Raw genomic sequence first — 19,252 nt, forward strand, 5'->3', positions numbered from 1 at the left:
GAGGCCCTCCCCAGGCGGGGACAAGTGGCATGTGTTGGTTCAGACGTCCATCGTGCGTGACCCCTTCCTAAGGTCCCCACACTCCCAGTGGTCTGGGGACCTCAGAGTCCCACCCTCGGCCCATCTGTCCTGACCTGCCATTGTCATGGTCACCTGCATCACATCCAGAGACAGCCCGGTAAAAGCGGCCTTCTGGAAGAGAGAGACTCTTTAGTCTCCCCCGTCAACATTCTGATTGAGAAAATAATATGAAAGTGCCCTCCGCCCAGCCCAGCTCTGTATCAAAGACCCGGGAGCTTCCCTCCATCAAGGCTTTATGACCATACACCATCGTTAAGAATGAGAGATGGTCAAGTTTACTGTATTTTCAACGGCGTTTACATTTATATATGAACCCTCCAAAGTTCAACCACCTTTCTGCCTAAAGCCTCACGAGTTGCCGTGGGGGTGTTTAAAGTTACCTGCCAAGCCATTTAAACCTGCACTGGAGTCACAGGAAGAGCGCCAGTGAAATCCATCCCCCGGGCCCAGCCACACCAGTGAACACTGGGTTCCTCGTCCCTCCCCCTGCAGCGCACACCGAGCAACAGTTGCCCCGCATCTCAGCTTAATTTTCCTCAAAATCCTGCGCAAGCTTAGCTCCTGCTCCCAGCAGCCTCTGTTCAGTCGACTTTAGCTTTGTCTCGGGTGGCAGGGAGACCCAGACTCCCTCTTCCTTTCTGCGTCTGTTCTGTCCTCAGACCAGGGGGTCCCTCCCTTCTCGAGATGAAACCCCGCCAGCCCTCCAGGCCTGCCCCAGCTCCCACGTCCATCCTATGGGAGCCCAGCAGGCAGACGGATCTCCCTTAGAGGAAGGGCAGTGGGCACGAACGGGGAAGGAATAGTGGCCAGCCTCCTGACACGTTGGGTTTCTAAGTCTCTGTAGAATGGAGGGTATTCTCTATTCTCTATTCTATAGAGAGTTCCGTAGAGAATGCCGTGGCCTCTCTATGAAGAGAGGTTCTGACATCAGCTCACAAAGGACGTGACCATCTAGGTGGCTCGTGTGAATGTCCCCTCCGCTCTGAGTCAGTCTGTGCTGCCTCAGGGCCTTCCTCACGTGTTAGGACCTGTGTCACTATTCACAGACGACTCACAGCCTGCCCGTGCCACTGGCTCAGCGTGGACTCCAGCACCGTCCTCATCCGATGTGTTTCTAAGAAGGTGCCCAGCCCAGCTGGCCCCTCGGAGGGGCCTGCAGGGGCCTTTCTCTCGGGGTGTCTGTGGGGCCCCCCGGGATCCAGTTCTCCCACCCCAAGTGCTTTTCGCCACCTGCGTCTGGGGACTGTGCCCGTGTTCTGTGCCGCTCGGCTGCAGTGGATGACTGTATTCAGCTCTTTCTGACAGACATCCTCAGATGTCTGGCATCTGAGTGGCAGTGGCCCCCCCATAGCAGCACGACACCCCCATAAACCACTGTCGGTGTGCCCCTCAGGGCAGCAGTTCCTGTTCAACTATCTCACACACTCTCATGCAAATTTTACCTTCAGGTAATGGATGCTAGGCCCATCTCCTTCTTCAAAGAACAAAGAGTTCTAAACTGGGTAAAAAAGTCTGAAAGGGAGATTAGCATACAATGGGAGTTCTCCTCTGGTGGGATCAGGGGAAAGGAAACAGCATGGACCTTCTCAGAAGCAGCATCTGCGGGAAGTGTGGGCCCCTCCACGGGCACTTGAAGCGCATGTCCCTGTGAGTTCAAATGCTGGGTAACGTGAGGTAGAACTTGCCGCTTTCTCTCGTCGACGGGACTTCCAGAAAGTGCGTGCTGTTATCTGAGTCAGCCGCAGGCTTTCGGTATCACCGATGTTCTTTGGAAAATGGACCTTTGGAAGATGAAAGGTGAAGTCTGGTAGAGGAAAGGGCTGCTTTCCTTTCTTTCCTCTGTGATACCCACCCCTCCTCAAAACGGGGTATCTGCTTATGAGATGCGCGCCACATCGTTGACATTGCACGCATGCATGAAAAGATAAATATAACCTCTCTGTTTTATGCCCTTTGACACTTTAACAAAGTCTGTTCTCTCGACTCTGTGGTTTCAGAAAATTCAAAAAGCAATAACTCTTAAAATCATGTTTCTGCTCTGCTCCCAGTGTGATTCAGAAAGTAATTGAGTTCGTCCAAGACAAAATAACTAAACACATACCTGTGTGAGGCCAGTAGCTTGGGGGCTGGAACCCTGGCATTAGGAAGGAAAATTATAGGTGAAAAGAAAAAAAAATATGTTTTAAGATTAAAAATAGCACTTCATGTTCAGATCACCTTGAATAGCAATTACGTAACAGGAAAATCTTGTTTAGGTTAAAGGAGCTAAGGCCCAGTAGAAGGATGAGACACAGTCATACCCAAACCTCAGGAAGGAAGGATGTCGTGTTTAAAAGCAGCGTCTACCACCCCCCGTGAGTTGGTGCGGTGGATTGGGAGGTAGACTGTGTTCACAGGCACAGTGGCCTCAGACAGGAAGGACATTTAGCGTCCCCAGAGCTCATTGACGTGGTGAAGTTGAGTTGCACCTGGGGATCTCTTACGTTCTCGCCAATGTTCAAGTTCAGCAGTTACAGGACAACCTAACGTTCAAGTCCACATCCTGCTTTATGGTGCTGCTAGATTTAGAAGCATAGGAGGAAACTCTTGGCGGGGAGAGATCTTGCTTGTCCCCAGCAAATGGGTTTCTCCCCGACCCTTAACTAGTTGTCCCTTGAGACAAGACATGGCTAATGTTATGGGCCAGAGATGGAGACGTTCTAGGAACCATGTTTCTTCAGGGCCAGAGTCACTGTGCTATAATGAGCTCATGCCTAGTGAGCCTTGCTTTGTGCGGCCAGCCGTCAGCTACAGCAGTGCTCCGGTGTTGCCTGTTATGTGTGCTGTTTCTCCCGAGCGAACCCCAGAGAGGGGGATGGGGTGACTCCGAATCCTCCACAAGAGAACCACCTGGCCCCAACCACATCTAACTGAGCATTTGTTGGTGGCCAAATCCCCTTTTTCTGAAAGTGGGGCCAAGAGTTGGTCCGGTCGGGGCAGCTCTGCAGGCTGGGGCTAAAGGATAGAGAGGATGAAGCTGGAGAGCAGAGGGGGCTGGGAGAAAAAAACAGGGCAAAGCTCAGAGATTAAAGAAGGAAAAGGAAAAAGAGAGGGAGGGAGGGAGGGAGGGGAGGGAGGGAGGGAGGAAGAAAGGAAGGGAGGGAGGGGGGAGGAAGGAAGGAAGGAAGGAAGGAAGGAAGCTGATGTTACCCAGAAGAAGCCAGGAAAGCCAAAACAGCCAAAAGCAACGACCAAAGTGACCACATCCAGCTGCAGAGAGTTGAGGGCAAACCAGTGAGCCCACCTAAATGGCTGTAAACTAGATGGAATTGTCTAGAGCACATTTTGCTCCTGCTACCCCTGGATTAAATTGGCTATTTTGGGCCAGAAACATAGCAAATGCTTAGAACGAAACAGACAAAGCCAGTGTTAGAAGCGGCACAGCCCCGCTGTTCAAGGACCTTTAAACACACGCCTCTGATGAGATGTGTCCTAGAATGCGAGAGTTAAAGGTTGGCTCTTCTCTCCGACCCCACTGGCATGATATGAGAGGACAATTTTGGAAAGCAGTGTATGACTGCAAACCAAGTCACTTGGGGAATTAAACACAGAAAATTGCAGGGAAGGGATTTGCAGCTAAGAGTTGCTAACCTAATTTCATGTGTTTTTTTTAAGACATGTAACTACTAAACACTAATGAGCTTAATAACCTTATTAAATCCATTATTCAAAAATTACATGTGATATAATCGCCGATGATTAGCCATCTTATAATTAGACTTTGCAAAACACATAATTAGCCGGAGAGTTGGCCTTTCGAAGTTGGAGGCGGCTGATAAGAGGAGAGACGGTCCCCATCGGTGATTCTCCAAGTGCGGACCACCGGCAAACACTGAAGTACGTAAAGGAAAAAGCCGAAATCCTCCCCAACGTTACCCCTTTTCCCAGAAGAAACGTCTGTTATCAGTTTAGTGCAATTTGGCCCAGTCCTTCCCCACATGACCACGTGCATATATCTGCACGTAGAGCAGTAAGTGCTTTGCTGGACTTTTGCCCTTCATGACATCACACTGTGCTTAAACACACTGTCAATCAACGCTTCGCCCTCACAATTCTTCCCGAAGCACTCTCCACTCTCGCGTTATCCTGCATACTGCATAGTGAGGTGGTGTTATTGTTCTGTGGGTGGGCAGTCCGTGAAATTCCAAATCCTCGGTATTCCGTGCTGCGGTGCGGAGCCTCCAGTGCGCCTCCTGACCCTCGTGAGGATGTCTGCAGAAAAACATCGCTGGGTCCGAGCATACCTATGTTCTGATTTTCCGTAACTCCTCCAAAATGGCTATGCCAATTTATCTTCTCGCACATAGCACATGAGAATGCTTGTTTCCCACACCCTTGCCAGGACTGGATATTGTCCACCTTCTTCAGTTTTTTTTTTCAATCTAATAATATTTTATGGTTGTTAATCTGCAACCTCCCGATTACTAGTGAGTCTGGGCATCACGGGACTTTCGCCTCCTCCTTGTCTTCAGTGCTCAGCACTTGGGGGCCAGTCCCTCTGTGCAGTCTCTCCACGCAAACTCCCGTCTGGCCGTGCGGCTCTGTCCTGTGCTCCCAGGGTGCTCCTCCACGGCCAGTGGCAGCTCACTCGTCGTAAGTGTTTGCTCGCCGCCTCCCCGCTCCACCTGCCCCCACCGCCACCCGCCCAGACTCTGAACCTCCCAAGTGCCTGACTCGGATCTGCAGTCCCAGCCCCAGGCACGTCCCGTGGCGCCGTCGTAGGTGCTCCGTGAAGGAACCGCTGAAGTTCTTGGTGACGTCCCTTTGCGCATGTAGAATGCTTTGCAAGGCACAGGCCTCCTCCCCTTGCATTCCCTTGCCTCAGTCAGATCAGATTTGCAGGAGTTAACATCTCAGGGACAACTGCCAGCGCAGGGGAAGAAGAGCATAAACAGCACAAATTGAATCACTGGGGCAGGATGCACTGCGTATAAAAATCAATTGGTGTAACTTCCATCCTTGGCCTTGACCTCCAAGGGTGTCCTGTCATAAAGGGTCTACAGGAAATTAGGAAAACTCATTAAAATGGTATAATAACCTCAGAGTCAGAAAACTGGAGGAAATAAATTTAAAGTACAATTATCAATCCAGTCGCCAGGTAGAAAGAGTATAACAAAGGAGAGATGTGCTAACAAGTGAATATAGTCGATTATAGGTAAATCAAGCCTCAGTGTGAATATAATATTGCAATCCAAATTGATCAAAGGAAATAAAAAGCCTCCAAATTTCCCTGGAGGAGTTCTTGTAACCAACCGCACCTGAGATGTTAGGCCATCTCAACCCTCGGTGCCCAAGGACAGATCGCAGAGCTAACTCAGCCAAACGCTAGCCCCACGAGAGGGTAAAGGGTATTATTAAACACATTTTAAAAGAGCCTCCGCGATCAAACGAATTTTTGAAGTACTCATTTCAATAAAGGAAAACAAATTTGTTCAGTGTCAGTTTTATCAGAGCCTTGAATAAGCCAAAACCCTTTGTATATCTCCAAAGTATAATACGAAATATTTCCTAAACGAATTTGACCACAGAACTTGTAGAATCTGTGTGTGTGTGTGTGTTTTCTGATAACGATGCAGCTCAAGAAACCGGCGTTTCAGAGCGCCCTGTGAGAGATGCTGTTTAGATTATTAACACAATTATCTCTGCCACGAATGAGCTTCTCCGATTTATCGGCACCCACGGGCTCGAGTCCCTGTCTTCATCCCAGTTTAAAGCACACGCTGACGCAGAGGCCTGGACTCCAGCCAGAGGCTGAGAAAAGCCAGCCTGGAGGGCGTTAGCACTGCTCCAGGCTCAGAGAAGGGCGGAGGAAGGAATCTTAGTGGGAGGTGAACTTAACAGGTAAGAAGCCTGCTCTGAGCATAGCAGCTCATAAATTATTGAACACCATGCCTCGGAAGTCTGCATCCTTGTACAATTCTGCTGCTGCAGACGCAAAATCCATCGTGCCGTCTGGCTAATCTTCTCACGTCTGAGCTCCCTGGACGTCTCTGCGGCTGTCCTCACCCCCGCACGCACCCCTGCTTAATTAGCCCACTGCCAATCTCTCTGAACGCACAACAAACCATATTCTGCATGTTTATCTCTCTCTCTCTGAGGCTGCAGTCAGGGCTGGTTGGCAATGCAGTGAACCAGAGGTTGCACAGGGCTCTGGGATGTGGCCAGGAGCGATGGACTGGAGGGAGTTTTTTGAAGTTCTTCAATGCATTTCCTTGGCCCCATGCGGGCCTGACCTTCATCACCATGAGAAAGGAAACTATCTAACCTTCTCTTAAAACTTTCTAGTAGCGGTCCCTGGAGAAAGCCAGCCTAATCTCTATGTTATCTGATTTTATCCTAACCCACGCCCCTGCCCGAACTCCTCACAGCAAATATTACCACCTGTCTCCAGCTAGCCCTGCTGCTAGCCTTCCGAGCCCCAGTTGGGTTTGCAATGGATTCCCTGAGATTCAACATCACAGGACCTCAGCATTCATACCCACACTAGCTGTGTCTTAGAGAGAGAGTCAGCAACAGCCTCAGGAAATTCACCAGGACGTGATACCACGCTCTTGCTCAAAAAAACATTGGTTTATCCCCAAACCTCCGACAGGCTGAGCCTTCTGAGAAGCTGCTTGGTTGCCTCTCTCCACGTAGGCTCTTCTTCAAGTCAGCGTTGGGGGAGATGACTTTCTCAGTTCTAAGTCAACCCCTTCAGTCTGTCTGCATTACTCTTGAGGCTCCTTTTTAGTTTTATTCTTTCTTTACTTTGTTTTTCTTTCGGTCATAGTGAAATCCAGGGGTGGTGGGGAGGGTATTAAGAGTCTCTCAGAGAAAGTGTTTTTCTGTGTGTGTTACCTGGGCCCGTGTTGGGAAAACCAACTAGGAGCCATTCTGTCTGAGGCTTACCTATGTGGAATTTGGTTGCTCAAAAGCAAAATCTGAGAGCAGCGCGTCCTCGCATGGAATGCTGTACTTCCCGGGCCCCCCAGTAGATGGAGCTGATGAAACTGGGGATTTCACCTATTGTATTTGCAATTCCGTTCCTGCTGCTGACGTCACCAGTACCTTGGGCATGGGGGATGGGGGCGGTGAGGACAAGAACTTCCAATACCCCTCCGCTGCACCCCTCAGATGACAGGGCAAAAGCCATCGGCTCACCTGTTAGCCCATGGGACTGGGTTTCCAGGCACAACTGAGGAAAAGGGGAGACACAAAACAATCACACCGGGAACCCTGAGTGTGACTAAGGACAGGGGAGCGAGGGCAAAGGGATTCCAAACCGAGTGGTCGTCAGGGTTAACCTTACTGTGCACAGTGTCCTCAGTTCATCCCAGCAATTCAAGGGCAGCTGACGCTATAGACAGATAAGTCTCTATTAAGCAATCTTCTTGATGTGTAGGCATCTCAGAGTATTGTCTTACCGGCTTCTCAAAACATCGTATTGATCTCCCTGTCTTCTCAGGATTTCTGAGTACGCCCGGACAAATTCAATCACTAGGATTTATAGGAGAGATTCAAGATGGGGATGAAAGAAAAGTGTGTCTTTGATGACGTGAAATACTATCTAGTGCCTGTAGAAAAAGTTAATCCCAAAAGTACAGGTCTCTTTCTGGCCAGAAATGTTCATGAAACTATTCGTCTACGATAAAGATATCTCTATTCTTATAACAAAAGGCGTGACTCTCTGTATCCATAATATTAAGAGCCACACTAGCTACTCGTCACAAGCAGGCCATGAGCAACACAATATTTCAGTACATAAATTCTGTTTTTGGAAGTATCAAAAATAACGTATGGCTAAATGTTGGGAACCATTACTTTCCCAAAGGAAAATAACCCCTCACTACCAACCGTGAAATTATTTTAGTGTTGAATTCAGGTCTAATATCCATTTCCCATCTTTTTTTTTTTTAAACCAGAATAAAATAGTCAAGGCAGTGGGCATCCACAGTGCGGGATACAGAGTGTTCAGCTCAGGCTTCTGGGTAAGACAGCAGGTTGAGAAGGCAGTTACTTCTCCCCCTTGAGAAACCCCACTAAGATGACAGCAAATGAGCTTGCCCACAAGGACCGAGAGAGCAGGAAGGGCTAAAATGTTGCAAGCCAGAAAGCGGACGGACCCGGACCCATGGTACCTGACTCCGTGGACTCAGGAGCGGTGTGTCCCAAGCTGGTGGGAGGGAAGGCCGAGAGGCCCCCCGTGTTTACACAGCAGGACCCCCCAAAGCCTTGGGAGCTGCCTACATGTGGCAGCCCCAGAAAAGGGGGGGAGGCTCAACACAGGAGGACTCGGTGAGCAGCGGCCGAAGGGGCAGTGAGATCCTCAGAACTCTTCCCGACTGTCCTCCAGGGGGCAGCACCACGGCTCTGGGATGAGGCAGAGGCTTCTTGCTGAAAGGACGGGCCGCTGGGCTGGGAGACACCAGCCATACGCGCGGGGAGCACCCTGCTAACACACATTTGTGCCGACCTTGAGGACCACCCACCCGCAGCCCAGAGTGCGGGTAACCCAGCTGGAGGCAGGAAGACCTTTGCCTGGGGAACCTGTGCCTCCCAAGAGGAGACCCCCCCCCCACAAAGACCCAGACAGCGGAGTTCCCCGAGAAAGGCCCAGCCAGCCAATAGTGAGGACCGGAGTAGCAAGTCACACACGGGGGCTCCCTTTCCCATCAACTTTTGCGTTTTCAATCAGGTTCCACTTTTCAATGTAAAGCCAGCAAACAGCCCAAGATCGTAGATATCTGAGGGGAGCCTTGAATGTTAAAGACAAAATAAAAACAAAGAGAAAAAACAACTTTAAGGAAATAGACTAAAGCTTTTGTTTACTAAGGGGAGATTTTTTTTAAAGCTCTAGTTAATATCCTACTTATAAAAACAACCAACACTGATAGCTTCAAAAACATATTTCATTGATGTAGCAAGGAACATGATGCTGAAATTAAAGACATATTCAAAGAACAAAAAAGACTACTTGGAAAGTATACTAGAGGCACCAGATGATTTTCACAGAAGGGTTGAAAGACAAAGTGGAGAATATTAGCCGGAAAACAGAGGAAAAGACAAAAGTGTGGAAAATAGGACAGAAACACCAGGAAAAGTAGAGACCAGTCTAGCTGACTCAATATCCAAACAGAAGGAGTTCTAAGGAAAAAGGAAGAGAGAAAAGGGCAACAGTCATTGAAGAACATCTCTCAGAACTTAGTGACATGAATTTTAGGCTACAAGCGTCCATCCAATGTCCAGCACTATGAATGAAAATAGAGCCACACCAAGCCTGTCCTGGTGACATTTCATAACGCCCGGAACAGGATGCTGCTACAGACTCTCAAAGGACCGAAGCACAGATCGGTTCAGACAGCAACACGGGGAGGCCAGGACCCCAGGGACGGATTCCTTCCAACTTCTGAGGGAAAATGATCTCTATCTAGAATTCTATAACCCTCTGTTCTGGTTATCTAGAATCATATAACCAAGTCCTTCCAACTTCAGTGGCGCATAACAACCACCATTTTTATTGCATCTCCCAATTTGGGGGGTCGGGAACTCAGCCAGCGCTTGGCCGGCCAGTTCATCCTATCCACGTGACACTGGCCACGGTCACTCAGTGGCACTCTCCTGGTGGCTGGCCTGGGGGGTCCCAGACGGCTGCCCTCACATTGCTGGTGCCTGGGAAGGGGCAACCCAAGGGCTGGGCTTGGCTTAGCGGGGTCCCGCTCCCTTTCCAAGTGGGGACTTTTGTAAAATAGCTTTAACTTTCGAGCAGTTTGAGGCTTACAGAAAAAGTGAGCAGAAAGTACTGAGAGTTCTCTTGCGCTGCCCCCCCCCGCCCCCACTCTCCTCCTCGATGTCCTCTGTGATGAACATGGTGCATCAGGGTGGGCCCTTTGTTATAAATGAAGAGTCAATATTGGCACGTTGTTCTTAGCTAGTGTCCACAGTTTACACTGGGGTCGCTCTTTGTGTTGAACATTCTACGGGTTTTGACGAACACATAATGACACAGACCCACCGCTCCAGCGTGGTGCAGGGGAGTGACACTGCCCTACACACCCCGTCGGGCTCCCCCTGTTGACTCCTCCTTCTCCCTCTCCCCAAGCCCCTGGAAATCTCCGATCTTTTCCTGTCTCCACGGCTTTGCCTTTTCCGTAATGTCACAGAGTTGGAATCACAGAGTATGTAGATTGGCTTTTCTCACTTACCAACAGGCATCTAAGGTTTCTCCATGTCTTTTCACTGTTTGATAGCTCATTTCCTTTTATTCCGAATAATAGTCCATCAGACGGATGTACCGCACTTTGTTTATCCATCCACCCATAAAAGGACACCTTGTTTGCTTCCATTGTGTGGCCTTTTCACGTGATGTCTCAGTAGGGTAGTCAGTTTCTCACATGGGGTATCAGGGCTGTAAGGGACCAAAGTTGACAGGTACCTTAGAAAGCCAGGCCACAGCTGGCATAGTGTCACTTCCACCACACCCTTTTTCCCTTGCTAGGACGTCAAGAACACAAGGGCAGAGGTCTTTGGAAGGGGTTTATTTGCCAATATGACCCAGGTGGGTAGAACGTGCCTGGAACATAGTCAGACTCCATAAACATCACTCAAGTAAAATGAAGTTAATTTTTTTAGAACTATATGCATGAGTAGCTTTGATTTTTACAAAATAAAATGAATTATTCACCTCAAAACTCTACGGCACTTACACAAAATCCCACACTTACAATGTTGCTCAGACCTCTTACTCTTCTATTAGGAAACATTGTCATAAGTTTTCTCTGACTTCAAAAAGAATAAACGTCCACTGTGTCCCAAACATCCAACCCTGATATGTGCTTACCTTCCTGAGGCACAGAGACAGCTGGAAAACCCTGTAATAGGAGTGAGACCCTCATAACACTGAAAAGTCAGTGGTGATTTATGTAAGGTTATGAGAGATGAACTTATTATAACGAAAAAGACACAACACGTTTAAGGAGTGATCAAATACTTTTGAGTTTAATTATTATTCACTACAAGACTAGTTTATACCTAGTCTTGTTTCAGAAAGGATTTTAGAAAGCCTATAAAATTATAGAGAACATAACATTAAATTGCATTTAAGTTAAATTAAAGCTCGGCAAACGAAGATAGAAAAATCAAAGATAGAACAAAGAGGAGCCAAGAAAATGACTTAAAATACATGTAACTATAGCCTGAGACTGGTCACAGATTTGTCTCTAAAGCCTGTGTCCCTTACTATTAGATTGGGCTACAAGGAACAGAGAGACTCAACATATGGGTGGCTTAAATAATGTAACACATGCGTTTATTTCCTTCAAAAGCACGAGTTCAGAGATGTGAAATCCAGGTATGGTGTGGAAGCTGAAGTTCACTGGCCCTTGGGGATCTAGAGTCTGTCCACCCCACCCCCTGCCTTTCCAGTGTAGATCTCATCCCCACAGTCTAAAATAGCAGCATTTCTATTCTGGGCAGCAGAATGGATAAACAGGACAGAGAAAGAGCAAAGAAATCTGCCAATTGTGTCTTGAGAAACATCCCCAGAAACTGCTACTGAATAATTCCACTTCCACCACATTGCCTGGAACTCAGTGAAGAGGCCACTCCTAGCTGCAAGGGAAGCTGGGAAAGCAATCATTATTCTGGGTAGACAAATTTCCCACTAAAACTTCTGTTAAAATGGACAAAGGGGAAACATGGATCTGAAGGACAAGAGTGTCTTCATAGCTTCACAGCAACTGAGAGAAGAAAGGGAACATGGTCATTTTCAAAATACAAAAGTGGGAAAGATAACCCATTGTTCAAGAGACTTAGAGCAGCTTTTGTTTAAAAGATTATAAAGGGGTGACCCTAGAGGTCTGCATTAAAAAGAAAATGTTTGTCCCTGGCCAGTGTGGCTCAGTTGGTTGGAGAGGCATTCAGCAAACCAAAAGGTCACTAGTTCGATTCCCAGTCAGGGCACACGCCTGGGTTGTGGGTTCAGGCCCCAGTCAGGGCACATGCAAGAGGAAAAAGATTGATGTTTCTCTCTCTCATCAATGTTTCTCTTTCTCTCCCTTCCTTCTCCTCTCTCTAAAATAAGTAAGCCGGTGCTCAGTTGAGGATAGGAAGGAAGGAAGGAAGGAAGGAAGGGAGTGAGGGAGTGAGGGAGAGAGGAAGAGAGGAAGGGAGGGAGGGAGGGAGGGAGGGAATGGCTGATCTCGCCGTACCACATCCGTGCAACCATGTCACAGGACTGTTTCTCGTAGCAACCCATGCAGTGACAGTGCAGAGCAAATGCGTCTGCAGAGATTTGATCGCCTGAGTTCATCTTCACCACATTTATAAAAGTCATGATAAAAACATGTTTGTTTGAACTTCACCATGTGAATGTCCCAACATTAAGTAAACACATACATATGTATTTGTTTCAGAATTAAAGAAAACTCTCTGTACTTTCATCTATGGAAAAGAAACCGCTGCAATCACAGAGACTACCAGAATCTTTCAAAAAACGGTATGTAGCCTTCCACTTAAGCCTTCACCGATGCGCCCTGAGTGATTGACTTTATGTCCCAAGTACCGCAAAAGCTGAGGATTCGATACCAAGGACCATGGGATAAAATGAACAGTCTCCCTTCTTGACAGAGGGGCCTTGGGGTTAGAGCCTTTTCCCCACAGCAAGAGAGAACAAGAACAGGATGCAGCTGAAACAGAGACGAAGGGCGTGTCTGTGTTGCAGCAAAGTTCCCCAAAGGTGGAAGTGCAGGGCATTCAAGGCTCAGGAGGCAAGACCTAGGTGAGCATTAGCGGAACAAGAACTAGGCAAAATCAAGGTCATTGCAAAGACTCGGCCATCCCCTCTGGTGCCAAGCCTCCCACATTTCAACTGGGGTGGGAGTTTTAACAAAAGTAGCTTAGCATTTGTGGCTGACATCCCCAAAGCCATTAATTAGGAAAGGAGTGTGTCCTCAGAAAGATGCAGAGACTTGCAGGTCTCCAGCAGCTCCCCCTGGTTCCCAGAACATCGGTCTCTTCTGGGCTCACTTCTTACCTGTGTGGTCTCACCTCTCACCTCGGAGCTAGGTGCCACCCATTGCCACAAGGTGTGGTTAAACTCCTCAGCGATAAACCAAGGCCTAGCTAGTGCCTCATGGACTGCCAGGTGATGCCTTGTGACCCCATAATGCAGAGGCGGCAGACCCCTGGTGCCTGGGGAGGGTACCGCTAATCAGCCTCGGCCCTCTCCGGCCGCTCCCAGACTCCACCTCGGCCGTTCTCACCGCTCAGCACGTCTGACGACCCTCGTCAACGCAACAGACTGGGCCCGTGAGGGGAGACCTATTTGCCAACCCTGTGCCCTCGCTAATTAACGACAGCGTTAAGGGATTTCCCTAACAGCACAACTTCCCACTAACTACGTGACCTACAAGTCATTTCTCATTATATTCTACGCAGAATAAATGTTCTCTATTCTAAGAACCACGTGATATTTTTACTAATAATAGCTGACATATATTTTTTCCCTTAGCAAGTGCTAAGAACACTTTAGGTGTAATATTTCAGGTAATCCTTTCAACCAGCCGAAAGGAGAGTATTATTATATTTCTTCAGTTCAAGGAAACCACTGATTGTAATAGCTCTGGGGAGTGTCGAGGGAGAGAAAATTAAGATGTACACATTCATTGCAGCGCTCAACCCAATATTAAACTGGTTAAAATGTATTTCTCCGAGTTGAGGAATTATAATGATCTCCACACTGTCGCCACGGGGAAAAGAGGCTTGGAGAGCCCCGGGGTGCGGAGACAGGCAGTTGGGAGAGCGGGACTCTGCATCCAGGGTGCCTCCCTCCACTCAGACACCAGCAAAGACAGCACGGCCACTGGTCCTGGGTCCGAGATAGTCCACAGAAAGGGATCGGCCGCCCCTCTCTGCGCATGAACACCAGCCACAGCCAGTCCATCGAAAAGGCATCACTGAACCTGGCTGTGACTCCTCAGAGACACAGAGTGGCTACTGGCCCCTCGTGGCATTCCCTCTTTGTCTTTACTGAGAGATTTAAACAGTCCCAACGCTGTCGGGAGCTCCCTGTCCAGGCAGACTGTAAAAACCAGAAAGAACGAAAGCACCTGTGTGGAATATTAGGCAGCTCTACAAAAGGATGCTTAAAAATCTCATATAGCTTTGCTTAGGAAGGCCAAACAGTGCCAAAAGGAAAACCAGAATATAAAATTGGATAGCATATTTAATTTCTACTACATTTTTTAAAATTAAAAAAAAACCAGTGGCCCATAAGATGGGTAGACGAGACACCCAAAATCATTACCTCAGGTCCATCAGGGGCGGTTGTGTTTTTTAACTTCTCTTTGTCCCGGGGATTGTATTTGTGTGTAGAAACAGCCGTTGCAAAGTCCCTGGAAAGCAACTGAGTCCAGGGACAGGAAAGGGCCTGCCCAGGGCCCCGGAGCTGAGGGCGCCAGGTCCGGGCAGAAAACGAACCAGAGGGTCCGGCCCAAAATGCAGGTTCTGTGTGCCGCTGACAGCAGACCCAGACACGTCAACATGATGTCACTTCCCACCCACCCCCAAAAACGAACACAGTGACCTTTTGCTAGATCCAAACGACCGGCCGAGGCAGTGCGAAGAGTCCTCGGTACAGCCTGCGGCGGACCTTTCGTGGTCCTCCATTGTCACAGCTGCCCTTTGACACTCGGGGGGCAGATAGGAAAGGGGGGGAGGAGATGGCGGGAGTGCCCTGTCCTGAAAACACACGCATGTCAACACGGGACCGAAACCCGGGGCTCCCGCCAGACCCCCGTCTGACCAACAGGTGCCGGAGGTCAGGAGAGATCGCGTCCCTTCTGTCTCCGAGTCTGCGGTCCTTGGGCGTGCAGGGCGTGCCGACGGTGTCTGGTGTCCCTCCTCGGAGGTGACGCCGGACTATTTTTGTAAGGATGTAATTCTAAGAGGCCTTTTTTAAAAAAAATTTCCTCCTAGTTATTCATTATTTAATGATCTGGTTTTTATTCTCCAGCCACTCTTCCTGGTGTTGCCGCTTCTCCGCACTCTTTCCCTTTGATTTCAGGCAGCCTGTACCCCGAGTCCCCGCACCAAGCAAGTTCGGTGACTCCCCGAGGTTTTTATTAGCTGTAGGAGACCTCAGCCTTCTAGATCCTGCATATGCATGGCTATGCTGATTTTTCAGAAGCAGCCAAAAAGAGGAGACAGGGAAGACAGAGCTGAATGGAATATGAAGGCATTTCTTTAAAATGGTAGAGTCAGAATTAAAGAAACAGCTTTTATTTTTATCTTGATGTTTAGGCTCGAGATCTCGGAAATGTCTGTAGATAGCCCTACCACGAACCGTTGCCAGTGATTATAAAGCATTTTAATACGTAAATGTCAAGGTGGCCTTTAATCTGGGTGCCTGTTCCCTGGCACGGGCCGCAGGCACCGCCAGGCTCCTGCCCTGTGGTCACCGTCGGCAGGGGCGGGCGTCCGACAGCTTCCAACGCAGCGAAGGGGCCGGGGGGGCCGGGGGGCGGGCAGCGGCCAGCGTGGTTCAGGGGAAGGGGCAAAGCCAGCTCCTCACGGAGCAGCCAAGCGAGGCCCAGAATCAGGAGACCGGAGGTCTTTCTTCCCCTCTTGTCGATTCACGAAACCTTCTCCTTCCCCTGAAGTAAAAGTAGCAGACCGGTTCTGAGTGTCGGCGCTGGGACTGGTGTGTGTGACTTGGACAAATTGTTCAATTTCTCGGGCCTCTTTCTGCATCTGTAAACCGGGGACCACGGTTCGATGAGCGCGGTTGCCAGAGGTGCCCCGGGAATCTCATTCTGGTTGCCTAGGCAACAAGCCAGCTCCCAGGGGCCGTCCTCACTTCGTGTGATGGGCGCGTGGCTGCCCCCAGTTCAGTGGGGGTGATGGGGTTCAGGGGGCAAACCCAGCCTTGCTGGTTCGCCCTTTCCTAACAAAGCCAGGTCCTTAAACTACATCACATGACGTCGTGGAATCCACCACAAAGCCGGGATGGGCCCCTTTTCCCAGCGGGGGGTAATGACGGTCCTTCCCTGAACCTCGAGGGGCTGTCGTGAGGGGGAAGGGGGACGACTCGGGACTGCCCAAGTATCCGTCTCCATTGCTCACTCCATGTCCACCTGTCTTCCCATTTACTCAGTTACTGACTTTTTAAAATCAGTCCCTTTTTTGATGTAAATTTTTTAAAGTAGACGTGAAAAAACAAATGTAAAAGACACATGTCTGTGATTGGAAGGCCTGCGGCTCCCGGAGTTGGGGGGCAGAAAGAGGGGCGTCCGGGGCCGGGTCTCCGAGGCCCTGGGGACAGTAGCAGGCGGGCAGGTGACAGGGGGGGTAAGAGGCCACCTGCCCCGGAGAACACGGCAGAAAGAAGGGGGCTCCCTCTGGGACAAAAAACCGGGCTCAGGACAGTGACAGACACTGGTTGAGCCTGACAGAGGGGAGCTGGGCCAAGGGGTGGAGGAGATGTCAGTGGGACCGCTGGGGCGTGAGTGACCCGGACAGCCTGCAGAGTGGGCTCCGGGGGGGGAGGGGGGTCCCCCTTGTGAGGCTACAGGAAGAAGGCAAGGACGAGATTAAGGCCTGGCAAGCGCAGACCCCGCCACCACCCCACACCCCTGCTGCACGTTCTGCTCTTGGGAACCTCAGCGCTGGGCCTCGGGGCTGCGGGCGCAGGGAGGAGTCGGTGAATATTAGCTTCCTCCGGCCCCCACTGTCTTTGCCTGACTCCACCCACTCTCCCCCCCCCCCCCGCCCCCGCACTCACACACCCAGTGGAGCCAACCGCCCCTCGCCCCAGCCCTCGGCCCCTGCCTCTCCTGTTGCACTTTCCCAGGCTGGTAGCTGAGCTACCTGTTGTGGGCGCGCCTCCGGGTCTGACACTGAGCCACGTGGGGACCAGACTTGTGTTCCCAGCACCGAGCTCAGCGTCTGCTGCTCGTCCTAGGGGCTCCTCAACCCGACACACGCTCTCGTTTTTAACCTAAATCACTCTCGGGGGTTACATTTACCCTTTGACGAGAAGGAAACGACACACAATCATCCTTTGCCAGCCTGGGTACATCTGTGTTAGGCAAAAAACACTATTAGCAATATGACACTTCCTTTCAAATAAAGGGTAGGAGAAAAACGAATTGTTACAGTGGTTTCCTATATGTATTTATAAGTCAATAAAAATTCATAAGGCATTTTCTTTCGAAATAAACAAGACTAGTCCTCTCTAAAAAAAAAAAAAACAAGCAACTCCCAGCCCCCAAATGCCTTGTCCGGGCCGGGGGGCAGGGGTGCAGGATAGAGGGGTGCTCTGGTGGGCGCATGGGCTGCACCCTAGGGTCACCGCGCTTCCCAAACAGGACCTCGCCAGCTTGGAATAGAACGTCTCTCTTGTTCACGGGCAGCCTTTCCTCATTTTGTGTTTGCAAGTTCAGCAAAACCTTGGTGCAAACACACCTGTCCGGGGTTGTTCCATCTTCAGCAAGTCAGAAGTGCTGAAGGGCGTGGTCTTTCCGGGACCCCATCTTCCGTCCGTACCCCAAGAAGTCGCCCCTTTCCGCACACCTGCATGCTCACCCACTTCCTGGGAGAGTGGGGGGGAGGGGCTAACCGGGAGTGTACAGATATGGCAAATGGAGAGTTTTAGTGCTTTGCAAAAGTGCACGTGCTTGCAGCCTCACCTACCCAACCCACCACTCCTCCCCTCGCTGCTCACCAGATTTGACCTTGAACCTCTTCACTTCTCCACACTCCCTCCAGCCCCCACGTCCCCCCAAAACCTCATCTTGCTGGCTTCCTTCTTTGGGCTTCGGTGAAACCATCTGGAGAACAAGAGAGAATCTGGCAGACCCGGAGGAGCTGGCAAAATGCACACCCCCAGTGTGTGAGACGGTGTTTGAGGGGCTTGATCTCAGAGACCGGGGCTCACCGACACACTCAGTGCCCGCGCACTTCAAAATTTGCTGTTTCTCCTAAGGACCAAAAATATCTCCAAGATGCGATGTCTAATTCTATTAGAAACTTTTAAAAAAAGAACCATCTCAATTTGACACATTTCCCAGAGAAGAATGCATCTCCCCCACCCCTTTTATTAAAAGGCATCATTATTCCTATTTTTAATACTTTCAAGCTTTCAATTTCAAAGAAGCATTAAACAATGGAGATATTCCAATCCACGCAGGACTATTTCTTAGAATTTATGCAACCCTTCCTGGGCGCCCCTGGTCCAGCAAGAAGCTTAAATGAACTCGCTGGGTTTTCATCAGCCCCAAAGCATGCTGGGATGCACCTTGTACCTCTGGTCTTCTCTTTTTACTTCCCTTCTTCCCATTTTCTACCTGATTTTGCCTTGGCCCCTCCCTCTGTTTCCCTCCCATGTTGCCATGTGTGCTAGCTAGAACGAGAAAGGTGAACAAGACGAAGCCCCTGTCTTTGCAACATCGTAACTAAGTGGAAAAGAGAGACAAGTGAGGAGACATTTATGATTCTTATAAAATGACACTAAAATAGAGGTAGGTCCAGGCCCCAGGAAGTGAGAGGCATGTACTTCTGCCGGAAAAGGGGAGGAAAACATCTCAGAGAAGGTACATTTGAGCAGACAGCTGTGCAGGAAAAAAACATAGACATTCAGAAAGCACAGGGAGATGGCCACTCAGCGCACAGAGGATCCAAGGACAAAATAATCTTTGGGGAAGACGAGAGGGAACTTGCAGCGCGGCTGAAGGACACTCAGGGAGCTACGTCAAGTTTTGAGAGTTGCAAGTACAGGAGGTGACACACTGGGAAGCTATTATGCTCTTTTCAAAACATATGTTTAGGAGAATCATTTATCAGGTTTGTCACAGAAATTCAGAACCACACTTAGGAATCTGAAAGCATGTACAGCAGCGGAAACATCATCAGGAAGTGCCACAGCGAATCATCATTACGTGCCCACTATTCCGAGCTCGAGGTCAGTACATTAGCCTGAACGTTTCTGCTTATTGCGAGCAAACGTTTTTAGAGAAAAGAGGGCATGTAAATTTCTCGTGGTGGGTTTTTTAAATGGATCCTACAAATCATGCTCTTCCAAGTGCTTCGTCAAGTTCGAAAATACAAGCCAAGGCTGCATTACTGTAAATCCAATGAGAGTTAAGTAACATCATTAGGT

At 49.5% G+C, this 19,252-nt stretch overlaps 1 protein-coding gene across 1 annotated transcript in view; it reads left to right on the top strand.

Annotated features, from left to right (window-relative positions):
- Positions 1 to 19,252, top strand: part of AOAH (acyloxyacyl hydrolase) — a 133,788-nt gene that overhangs the window by 76,842 nt on the left and 37,694 nt on the right. Inside the window, exon 13 of the mRNA XM_045827765.1 lies at positions 12,510 to 12,592. Within this exon, the coding sequence (XP_045683721.1) occupies positions 12,510 to 12,592 (83 nt within the window). The remainder of the gene's footprint in view (positions 1 to 12,509; positions 12,593 to 19,252) is intronic.

Source organism: Phyllostomus hastatus, unplaced genomic scaffold (genome assembly GCF_019186645.2).
Source record: "Phyllostomus hastatus isolate PE091 unplaced genomic scaffold, TTU_PhHast_1.1 phas_scaffold_78, whole genome shotgun sequence".
Lineage (NCBI taxonomy): Eukaryota > Metazoa > Chordata > Mammalia > Chiroptera > Phyllostomidae > Phyllostomus > Phyllostomus hastatus.